The sequence below is a fragment of the Neoarius graeffei genome, chromosome 24 (assembly GCF_027579695.1).
Source record: "Neoarius graeffei isolate fNeoGra1 chromosome 24, fNeoGra1.pri, whole genome shotgun sequence".
Lineage (NCBI taxonomy): Eukaryota > Metazoa > Chordata > Actinopteri > Siluriformes > Ariidae > Neoarius > Neoarius graeffei.
In genome coordinates, this window is record NC_083592.1 from 2,823,269 (window position 1) to 2,835,626 (window position 12,358).

Sequence of the window (12,358 nt, forward strand, 5' to 3'; positions counted from 1 at the left end):
AGCGTCCCCAGGGTCTCCTGCATCCTCTGACCATTCCCCGGCGTCCCTGGTCCCACGTGGCTGTCGACTTTATCACGGGTCTCCCTGAGTCACAAGGTAACATGGTCATTTTGGTCTTAGTTGACAGATTCTCCAAGGCCTGCCGCTTCATACCACTGTGCAAACTCCCCTCTGCTCTTGAAACTGCGAAACTTTTGTTTAATCATGTCTTCCGAGTCTTTGGTCTTCCACAGGACATCGTCTCAGACCGAGGGCCCCAGTTCTCCTCCCGAGTGTGGCACGGGTTCTGCAAGGTCATCGGAGCCACTGCCAGCCTCTCCTCTGGGTTTCACCCACAGTCCAATGGTCAGACGGAGAGGCTCAACCAGGACCTGGAAACCACCCTGCGAGGCCTGGCTATGGATAACCCGACATCGTGGAGCACCTGGCTGCCATGGGCGGAGTACGCCCACAACACCCTGCAGTCATCGGCCACCAAGCTGTCGCCATTCCAGTGCCAATTCGGGTTCCAGCCACCTCTGTTCCCGGACCAGGAGGAGGACGCGGGGGTGCCCTCGGTCAACCAATATGTGAGACGGTGTCGCAAGACCTGGAGCAAGGTCAGGAAGACCCTCATACAGACCTCCAGAACCAACCAGACTCAGGCCAACCGCCATAGAAGACCTGCACACGCTTTCCGCCCTGGGCAGCGTGTTTGGCTGTCCACTAAGGACCTTCCACTGCGGGTGGAGAACCGCAAGCTTGCTCCTCGCTACATTGGCCCCTTCAAGGTGGTGCGCAGGGTGAACCCTGTCTCCTACCGGCTCCAGTTGCCCCGGACTCTGAGGATCAACCCCACTTTCCATGTTTCCCTGTTACGGCCCGTACTGACGTCTACGTATGCCCCTGCCCCTAGGAACCCCCCACCCCCCCGCATCTTCCAGGGGCAGACTGTGTTCACTGTGAATCGCCTGCTTGACTCCCGCCGGGTCCGCGGCGGGTTGCAATATCTGGTGGACTGGGAGGGCTATGGTCCTGAGGAGCGCTGCTGGGTTCCTGCTCGGGATGTCCTTGATAAAGAACTATGTCGGGACTTCCATTCGGCCCATCCGGATCGCCCTGGGAACGTCAGGAGACGCTCCTAGAGGGGGGGGTCCTGTTAGGACTAGGACTGTTTTGGCCTCTAGAGGCCGCTGTTATTTCCTTTTCATGTCGTGTTTATTTTGGCCTCTAGAGGCCGCCACTGTTCCTGTGTTTTGTTTGTGTTAATTGCTTAATTATCTTCACCTGTGTCCTTAATTAGTTTGTCTATTTATACCCCTGAGTTCAGTCCTCTTGTCACGGAGTCTTTGTGCTGTTATGTTTATCTCCAGTTTCCTTTGTACTGTGTTTTTTGATCTTCTTAGCTTTTGTATTTTTGCACTTTGCTTTTCTTTTGGATTATACTCTTTGGTTTTTTTTTTGTCTTTTGTTTTGCCCTGTATATAGTGTATATAGTTTAAATAAACCTTTTGATTCTTTTTCTACTTCCGCCTCACGCCTCTGCATTTGAGTCATCCCCCTGGTGGCCTAGTGGGGGTTTGCTGGATTATCACACCAACGAACCAGGTTCGAATCCCAGCAAAACCCTAACACATAGGGGTAGAAAGTGAGATGCACTTCTGTCTTGCAGGCCGCACAAATAACGTGTGGAATACTTGTGTAGTACTTCTGAGGCACGTCACTCATACAATGACCGTGCATCACTCATGCGTCTTACGGTCATTGCAAAAAGCCCCTACTAGCCACGCTGCTGACTTGGTTCAGGTGTACAAAAGGAGTATGGGTCCCGTACGTAGTGTATACGTTCTTGATTTGTCACAAGACCCGTAGAATTTGCATATGCAGGACCAAAAGTCTCCATGGGCAGTCTGCGACCTTCTACGGTGCTGAACATATGCAAGTGTCGCGCAAGTCTCAAGCACGGTTTTGCCAAATTTTTTACCATAGACCGCCCATAGCAGCACATATGGCGGGTTGTGAGTGAGGCTTACGCTGTATTGCCCTATTGCGCCAATCCACTGGTTCTCTTTATAGTTCTAGGCAATCGGCAATGAGCTCACATCTTCCAACAAATCGTGCCAGTGTTTGTAAAATCCAAAACACACTTTAGTGATCATGAGCAATGAAAATTCTGAAGAAAAAAAAGATTCACTGTGACAAAGTTCAAGGTGACTTTGTCATCAGATCTTCCAGTATCAAAGCATCAAAGCGAGGTGAGAAGCAGCATTTTGTGAAGTATATTGGTCCGATTTCTCAATCAATTTTCTTCAAACGTGATACTCAATGTAGGAGAATGCACCATTTTACAACTTTTGTTTTTTCAAAATTTTATGGGGGAGCATGGCCCTAGACCACACTAAAAGAGTGTGACTGCATCACAGAATCTGATCTACTGCTTTTCCTTCTCTGGGGGTTGCCAAGTATGCATTATTACAAAAGACCTGGTCTTTGCCTAGATGTTCATTAGCAAACTGTAGTCTTGCTTTAAATGTTCCTTTTGGACAGCAAAGGCTTTTTCCTGGCACGCCTCCCATGCAGGTCAAATTTGTCCAATCTCTTTCTGATTGTAGATGTTTGCATTTTCACACCAACAGTTGCAAGAATTACCTGCAGGTCCAGTGATGAAATCTTGGGGTTCTTGGAGACTTCTTTTAGCATCAGATGGTTTGCTCTCAGGCTGAATTTTTTGCCAGTCCTGGACAAATTGCCAGTTGTTTGAAATCTATACCCACTTGTTGATTTTCCTGACAGTGGAATGATTTATTTCTAATCATTTACAGATCTTTTTAAATCCCTTGCCAGATTTATAGGCATCCACAATCATTTTTCTGAGGTCCTTAGAGAGCTCTGTAGATCTTGGCATGATGCCATCACGCATGGCAATAGCAAACAGAACACCAGACCTGAGATGGCAGGTTTAAATAACATGGGTTCCACCTGCACCTCCAGCTGCAGGAGGTTCTAATCAATAGCACCTAATCTGGAACACCAGAGTCTAATGTTATGGACTTGAAAGTGGGATAAATGTAAGGGTGTAATTACTTGTTACCTCACCCATGACTGAGTCAGCGGGGTGAGGTATTGTAATCAGTGCAGTCTGTTTGTGTCAGGAGTGGTGAGCTGAGGTGAAGTGAGGACCCAAGAGCAGACTCAGAAAACAGTCGGTGTAAAGAGAAAACTTCTTTAATGAAGTAGATGGCAAAAAGGCAAAAGGTACAGTAGGGCTCAGGCAAAAATTGGTAGTCAAAAAACAGGCCAGGAGGTCAAAAACACAGAGGAGCAGGTCGATACAATCAGGGCCAAAAAACTGGACAGAAAAACTTGACAAAAAAAAAGGAGAAATTCAGGCAGGGGGAATCAAGACGACACAACACCAATGAGCTGTAGCGAGGCGAGGAAAGTCTACAAGAGACAGTCTAGCAAATGGAGTTGCTCCAAACAGTTCTTAAAAAGCCCTGGCTGATGGGAGAGGAGTGGTAGCAGATGTGGGAGTGCCGCTTCAGGAAATGGCCTTCGGCAAGGCAGGACTGAATTCCTGTCCTGGTTCTGGCCTGGAAGTCCCACAATCTAAGGCATGGATGGACTGGACTATGACCGTACCCCCCCCCCCATCAGGCACCTCCAGGCACCTTAGAAAGTGCCTCAGGGTGTTGTTGGTGGAAGTCCGTGATGAGGGTGGGATCCATGATGAACCTGGCAGGAACCCAGCTCCTCTCCTCAGGACCATACCCCTCTCAATCAACCAGCTACTGGAGTCCTCTGCTCCTCTGCCTCGGCATCATACCTTCAGCAACCTCCTGACAGAGAAGACCTCACCACCATCTATGAACCTGGGAGGAGGAGGGGGTTTGTAGGGTGGGATACAGGGAACTGGAGACAAGGGGTTTGACTTGGGAGACATGGAAAGTTGGGTGAATATGGTGCATGGTTACGGGCAGAGACAGTCTTACAGAACAGGGATTAATTACCTTGGAGATGGGGAAAGGTCCTATGAACCTGGGAGCCAATTTGCGGGAGACCATCTTGAGGGGCAAGTGGTGAGTAGAGAGCATTACCTGCTGCCCCACCCGATAGATGGGAGCTGCCGAGTGGTGTTTGTCAGCTTGCTCTTTAAACATCTTGACAGAATGTAGGAGCTTTTTCCTGGTCAATGCCCATGCTCTCCTGCAGCAGCGCACAAACATCTGGGCAGAGGGCATGGTGACGATGACTTCTTGGATGGGGAAGAGTGGTGGCTAGTAACCCAGAGAGCACTGGAAGGGGGAAAAGACCTGTAGCAGAGGTGGGTAAGGAGTTGAGCGTACTCTATCCAAGGAAGGGTCTTGCTCCAGGAGGCAGCATCCTTGGACACCATGCACCTGAGAGCCACTTCCAGCTCCTGGTTGGCCCGTTCTGTCTGTCCATTGGTCTGAGGGTGAAAACCTGAAGACAAACTGCGAGAAGCGCCAATGAGTTTACAGAAAACCTTCCAGAATTGGGCAGAGAACTGGGGTCCACAGTCTGATACGATGTCTGAGGGGAGTCCATGTAGACAAAAATGTGGAGTATCAGCAGTTCGGTGGTCTCTTTGGCGGTGGGAAGCTTGGGCAGAGGGATAAAATGAACAGCTTTAGAAAAACGGTCGACAACAGTGAGGATACAAGTATTGCCACCTGAATTGGGGAATCCTGTGACAAAATCCAGGGCTGTGTGACCAGGGCCAGTGGGGAACAGGAAGGGGTCTCCGCAGGCTGGCAGGGGGTCTGTTGCCAATCTTGTTCCTGGCGCAGATGTTGCAAGCTGCCACAAACCTCTGGACGTCCTCCTTGATGGATGGCCACTAAAAACATTGTCAGATGAGTGCCAGAGTCCAGGCTGCTCCTGGGTGGCATGCCATTCTGGAACTATGACCCCACTGCAACACATGTGCCTGCACAGAAACAAAAAGATGGTTAGGAGGTGCATTACTGGGCCCTGGGTTCTGCTCATGGGCCTTCTGGACCAGGGTTTCCACCTCTAACAGAGCGGCCCCCACCAGTCACCATGGAGGAAGGATGGTCTCGGGGAGGTCGATTCCTCCTGGAGGGAAGAAAGCATTCTTGACAAGGCATCGGGCTTACCATTCTTAGAGCCTGGGTGGAAGGAAAGTGTGAACTTGAAATGAGAAAAGAAGAGAGCCCATCGGGCCTGATGAGAATTGAGGCACTTGGCAGTCCTGAGGTATTCAAGGTTCTTGTGATTTGTCCATACGATGAAGAGAAGGTCTGACCCCTCCAACCAATGTCTCCATTCTTCCAAGGCCAGTTTAACGGCCAACAGTTCCCCATTGCCAACATCATAGTTTCTCTCAGAGGGGGAAAGCTGATGAGAGAAGAAGGAGCAAGGATGAAGCTTGTTGTCACTAGCCAATCTTTGGGACAATATGGCCCCTACCCCTGACTCCGAAGAATCGACCTCGACCACAAACTGCCGGGACGGATCTGGAATGGTGAGTATCGGTGCTGACGCGAACCTTCGTTTGAGCTTGGAGAACGCCTTCTCGGCCCCTTCCTCCCAGCTGAAAGAGACCTTGGTGCAAGTTAGAGCCATGAGGGGCCCAGCCACTGGACTAAAGTTCCTGATGAATTGCCTGTAGAAATTCACAAACCCAAGAAACCGCTGGAGTTCTTGCCGAGAGGACAGGGTGGGCCAGTCAGCAACTGCCTTGAGTTTCAGGGGGTCCATCTGAATCTGTGCAGGGGAGATAATCAAACCCAGAAAGGAGACAGAACTTCTATGGAACTCACATTTCTCAATCTTAACAAAGAGCTTATTTTCCAGGAGTCGCTGAAAGACTGCCTGACATGGATGTGGTATTCATCAAGGGAGCGGGAAAAAAAAAAATCAATATATCGTCCAGATAAACAAAAGGTAGTCCCTCAGGACATCATTAACAAGGGCCTGGAAAACCGTGGGAGCGTTAGTCAGGCCGAATGGAACCATGAGATAGTCGTAGTGGTCCGTGGGGGTGTTAAACGCCGTCTTCCATTCGTCCCCTTCCCTTATCCTCACAAGGTGGTAAGCATTACGCAGGTCTAACTTGGTAAAAATCTGGGCTCCCTGGAGTAACTCAAACGCTATAGACATGAGAGGTAGGGGTAATGGTTCTTGATGGTGAGGTCATTTATCCCATGGTAATCAATGCAAGGGCACAAGGATTTGTCCTTCTCCACAAAAAAAAGAATCCTGCCTCTGCAGGAGAAAAGGAGGGATGAATAATTCCAGCTGCTAAGGACTCGGTGATGCATTTATCCATGGCTTGCCTTTCAGAAGGAGAGAGAGAGTAAAGTCGCCCCTTAGGTAATGCAGTCCCAGGGAGAAGGTTAATTCCACAGTCATAGGGCCTATGGGGAGGAAGGGAAACAGCTTGAGACTTGCTGAACACAGGTTTTAAGTCATTATACTAGGGAGTTATGTTAGAGAGGTCAGGATATTCACCAATGGTGGGCTGGAGCAGCTCGGCGTGAGGGAGGGCAGATCTCAGGCATGACAATAAACAGAATTGACTCCATCCTAAAATGGTGTTGTTAGTCTAGTTGACATGGGGGTTATGTAGAGTTAGCCAGGGCAGACCAAGAACTATGGGCCCATGGGGATTACTCATGACAAAAAACTGGATGGATTCAGAGTGGTTGCCAGAAATTCTTAAGGTCACTGGGGCTGTTCTATGGGTGACAGTGGTCAGACCAGTACCATTAAGGGTCAGGACAGTGAAGGACGAGTTCAGAGCCAGTAGTGGAATCCCCAGGCACTTGACGGTGGTCAAGCAGATCAGGTTTCTGTCAGCCCCTGAATCAATGGGTGCCTGGAGGTCGTGGGGCTGATTGCCATGGATAATGACTACTGGGAGTAGCGGTTGATCAGTAGGGGGCTGATTCTGGACATTGCCCACCAGGGCCCTTAAACACACTGGTGGGCTCTTCCTTTTGAAGGGAAAGATTGGCAGAAATGCCACAGCTGTCCACAATAAAAACATGCCCCCATATCCCAACAGTGCTGTCATTCCTCAGGTGAGATGCGGACTCTGTCTACCTGCTTTGGCTCAGCGGAAGGAATGGGAGGCTGAGGGGGAGCAAGACTAGTTCGAGTTCTCTCTTTCACCCGCTGTCTGATCCGGGAGTCAATACGACTGGTGAGGTCCATGAGATCGGGGAGATCAGGTGGCAGTTCTCATGAGACCAGCTCATCCTTGATGGAGTCTGATAGCCCATTCAAAAATGTGTCAAACAATGCACTCTCATTCCAGCCACAAGATGCCACCAAAGTGCAAAACTCAATCGCATAGTCAAAAGTGGACCACGCACCCTGCCGCAGCCCCATGATTTCTCTTGCTGCCTCTCTGCCAGACAGAGAGCGATCAAAGGTTCACCTCATCTCCTCTGTGAAATCCTTGAAGCTGGCGCAGCATGGTTCATTGGCGTCCCACATAGCTGTTCCCCACTCCCTAGCTTTGCCAGTGAGGAGAGTGATGGTGTAGGCCACTTGAGAATGCTCTGTAGGGAAGGCCAGTGGTTGAAGCTCAAGGGTTAGTGAGCATTGAGAAAAATTATCTGCAGGTACCTGGTTCTCCATCATATGGCTGTGGGACAGGAAGTCTCGGCTCTCTGGAGAGAGCTGGAGCAGGAGGAGTGGTAGGTGGAGGGGATTGTGTAGGAGCAGACATTACTTGAAGCTGTTGTAGCTGAGTGGCAAGAAGATTGAGAGTGTCAGAGATGACAAAAAGGTTTTGATTCACCGTTGGATGTCCTGTTGGTGGGTCCCAAGGAGAGCTCCCTGTTTCTGCACTGCTGCTCTTAACTGGGCGAAATCTACTGGGTCCATGTTGGCCAGACTGTGCTGTCAGGAGTGGCGAGCTGAGGTGAAGTGAGGACCCAAGAGCAGACTCAGAAAACAGGCAGTGTAAAGAGAAAACTTCTTTAATGAAATAGATGGCAGAAAGGCAAAAAGGTACAGTAGGGCTCAGGCAAAAAAAAAAAATAATAATCAGTAGTCAAAAAACACGCCAGGGGGTCAAACACAGAGGATCAGGTAGACATGATCAGGGACAAAAAAACAGGACAGAAAAATCTTCACAAAAACTGATGAACACAGGGACAAGGGAAATCCAGGCAGAGGTAGCAAAAGACAATTCAAAAGAACAGGCAGGCAAAAAACAGAGCCAAAAAAAAAATGGACAGAAAAACTTGACAAAAAACAAGGAGAAATTCAGGCAGGGGGAATCAAGATGATACAATATCAATGAGCTGTAGCAAGGCGAGGAAAGTCTACAAGAGACAGTTTGGCAAATGGACTAGCTCCAAACAATTCTTAAAAAAGCCCTGGCTGATGGGAGAGGAGTGGTAGCAGGTGTGGGAGTGCCACTTCAGGAAGTGGCCTTCGGCAAGGCAGGACTGAATTCCTGTCCTGGAGCCGGCATGGAAGTCCCACAATCTGAGGCATGGATGGACTGGACTGTGACAGTTTGTGCCTATCTGCTAACAAACTTAATCTAGAGTCTAGATGGTTGCACCGATTGACTTCAAATTTTCAGGGTAGGTGGGCAATGGTCCGTAGATTACCTGATTACATTTTGGGGGTAATCAGGTCAAGGTCACTGGAAAGGTCAATCTTTTTTTTTGCAATAACTTTCTTCAAATTCATCATTTTGACTTCAAACAAACACCAAAATGTGCATCTTTCAATTCTGCTACAAACCGTATGCAGCATGATGGGGTAGCTTGGATAGTCTCTGTAATGGTTTGGGGTTAAAGGTCAGGGGGGTCAAGGTCATTGGTCAAAATAACATTTTCCATTATAACTCAAAAACGGTTGCTGATAGACAGATGTTTACTATGAGCATACAAGTGCTGCTGGGTGAGATTTGTTTTGCCTGGCAACACTTGCTACAGGGTGTTCTTACTTTTTTTGACTGATTTTTTTAAAATGTAAATTAAGAAAATGACTACAAAATGTCATACTTATTCTTTCACATGACTCTATGCACCGATCAACCATAAAACGCTGGCTGAAACAGAAAGGTGTCAGAAAGGTGAACCATGCCTCTCACCCAAAGTCAGCTAGGATTGGCTCCAGCTTCCCCGGTGACCCCAACAGATATGCGGTATAGAAAATGAATGAATGACCCGTCTCTTCAAAAACCTTCCAAACTCTACAGAAGATCTTGTGAGAGAGAAACTTTATCCTCCCTGCTTCTTAATTATTTTGTTATTGTAGCCAAGATTATTTAATTGTGTACTTTGCCAGGCCTTCTTATTATCTGTAGCTTAGTTAGCTACTTAATTACACAGGAAAGGAAACCAGCACCAATTCTACAAAAACAAGCATTTTTGTAGTCAGATGTGCAACCTTTGGCATTACTCCAGTATTTTCCAAACACATCACTTTGCATGCCTTTTAAGGGAAGAGCTTTGGAGACACAATTGGATAAAAATCCATAGAATAAAAAACGAGATGAACTCGTTTGGAAATCTGGCAAAAGCTAGCAAGGACATTAAATTTAGAGACATTGTTAACTTTAAGTCAAGCACATTTTGCCAGAAAAGAAATTGTGATACTGTTAATTTCTCACAAATAAAAAATGTCAGCAAAAAGTGAAGTATGAAGATGAATTGTATTAATGAGAAAATTAAGATAATTTGGCACACATCTGATATTGAGCTATTTAAATAAGTTATTTTATGTACACTTGCATGGCTAAAGATGGTGGAGACCATTATAACTCCAATCATAAACCTACCTCAGTGTAAGTTGTGATTTCATCCTCTCGGTTTTTAACACTGACAGTAATCAGCATCAGTTTGTTTCGCAGTTCTTGAAGCTCAGCAAGGCTGTATGTTCTGTATTTCACATCTTGTCCATCAACCAAGATATCCTTGCATTTTAATGTCATGCAATTTTCCAGACTGATCTGTAAAACAAAGTAAAACATCAGGGAATGCAGAAAGTCATTAGTACAACCAAACTTTTGACAAATTATCTTCTTAATTTTGTATTCTCAAAATTGTATAATTGCCTTCAAAATGTAAATTATAACAGTGTTTGATACTGGTTAGGTTTTTTTTATTTATTCCTTTGTCATTTGTTTGTTTTTTTATTTCTTTTTTGGCTTCGAGGCTATAGGAATGAAAGACAAGAAAAAAGGAATATAAAAATTAGAGGGACAGAGAGAATACAAATAAAAAAGAAAGTTTTTATTAAATAATTGCTTATTTGTTTTTAAAACACACTAACATTACAATACCAAAAATACTATTCACATAGTAGTCTACAGGGAATAAAGTACATTAACACAGACAGAAAACAAAAGTAAAAAAAATAAATAAATAAAAAAAACGCACACACAAATGCTAACACAATAGCACAGCATGACTGGTCACAGCATCTCCACCATTAACATATTTCAGGAAGCCACTCCACATTTCAGTGACTTTACACACAGAATCTTTCAGTTTGACTAGCATTAACTCATATGAGGCTGTACTCATCACAAGTTCTATCCAATCCTTATAACAGGATATCCTTGTATTTTTCCAGTTCCTTAGTACAATCCTGGCTGCATTATGAAACCTGCAAAGGCTAACCCAAATGGTGCCATTTAAAGTCCAGCTGGTAGCACAGATTTGTCTCCAAGAAGGCAAAAAACATGCCAAATTTGGCAAGGGCTGATCCAACCACTCCTCAATTGCCCCAACTACTCACATCCAAAATGGGGAGACCAGTGGACAGTCCCACATGAGGTGTAGAAAAGTACCCACAGAACTCATATTTCCAGCACTCATTGCTCTGAATTAGAAGAAACATTTTAAGTCAAACTGGAGTTCAATAATATCTATGAATTACTTTATAATGTATAAATTTGCCCAATCACTAGTCTCTGCTGCTGAGGATCAGCATGCCCAGGCTCCCGCCTTTACCTACCACCTGGCTCACATTGCACCCAACCCCAGTGCCTGTCCTTGCGGGTGGTGGGCCCATATGGTGGCGGCTCCATGTAATTTCTTTGGGCTAAGGCCCGACCATCAGATGCTCGCCGGCGAACTTCCCTCCCAGGTCTGGCTCCAGGAGGAGGCCCCGGTTTCCCACTCCTGGGTGAGGTGCTGCAGCTCCTTTTTGGCTGTTTCATCAGAGTCTTCAAATTGCTCTTTGTCTGACCTGGAACCAATTTGCCTTGGGAGACCCTACCAGGGGCTAATGCCCCCAACAACACAGCTCACAGGATCACTCTCCACCACATTAAAAGGTGCAATTCTTCAGAGAAAGCTTTTGATTTACCAGTCAATCTATGTTCCAACCCTCATCTATGGTCATGAGCGTTGGGTAGTGACTGAAAGGATGAGATCGCGGATACAGGTGGCTGAAATGAGCTTTCTCCGGAAGGTGGCTGGGCTCACCCTCAGAGATAGGGTGAGGAGCTCAGACATCCAGAGGTATCTCAGAGTAAAGCCACTGCTCCTTCATGTCAAAAGGTGTCAGCTGAAGTGGTTCAGGCATCTGATTAGGATGACTTCTGGGCGCCTTCCTTTGGAGGTTTTCCGGGCACGTCCAACTGGGAGGAGACCTTGGGGTAGGCTCAGAACATGCTGGAGAGATTATAAAACTCATCTGGCCTGTGAGTGCCTTGGGATCCCCCAGGAGGAACGGGAAAGCATTGCTGGGGAGAGGGACGTGTGGAATACCCTGCTTAGCCTGCTGCAACCATGACCCGACTTTGGATAAGTGGAAGAAAATGGATGGATAAGTTTGCTATTAATATCCTGTACTGGCCAACCCATGTTATGGACAATATTATGCCAGACCTCTTGTTCAAGCTCAGTGCTTGGATATCTTTGCCATATTATACTCAGATGCTCACTTTTACCATACAGAGCATCTGCTGCCATTTTATAAACCACAGAGGATGAAGAGGATGATTATACAATTTTGGGAAACATCAAAAACCTTTGCAATACACTTTACTGCGACATAACCCATATACTAGTGCATCTCAAACAATATCACAAAAAAAGTTATATTTTTGTGATTTAATTCAAAAAAGTAAACATTCATATATTCTATATTCATTATACGTAAAGTGAAATATTTCAAGCCTTTTTTCTTTTATTTTAATTGTGATAATTATGGTTTATGGGCGGCACAGTGGTGTAGTGGTTAGCGCTGTCGCCTCACAGCAAGAAGGTCCGGGTTCAAGCCCTGTGGCCGGCGAGGGCCTTTCTGTGCGGAGTTTGCATGTTCTCCCCATGTCCGCGTGGGTTTCCCCCGGGTGCTCCGGTTTCCCCCACAGTCCAAAGACATGCAGGTTAGGTTAACTGGTGACTCTAAA

The 12,358-nt window shown here is 46.6% G+C and overlaps 1 protein-coding gene across 7 annotated transcripts in view; it reads right to left on the bottom strand.

The window, feature by feature from the left end:
• LOC132872736 (E3 ubiquitin-protein ligase rnf213-alpha-like) overlaps nucleotides 1–12,358 on the bottom strand; it is a 281,839-nt gene that overhangs the window by 109,428 nt on the left and 160,053 nt on the right. For all 7 annotated transcript variants that reach the window (XM_060907787.1, XM_060907788.1, XM_060907785.1 and 4 more), the window contains one exon: nucleotides 9,776–9,946. In XM_060907787.1, the coding sequence (XP_060763770.1) occupies nucleotides 9,776–9,946 (171 nt within the window). The remainder of the gene's footprint in view (nucleotides 1–9,775; nucleotides 9,947–12,358) is intronic.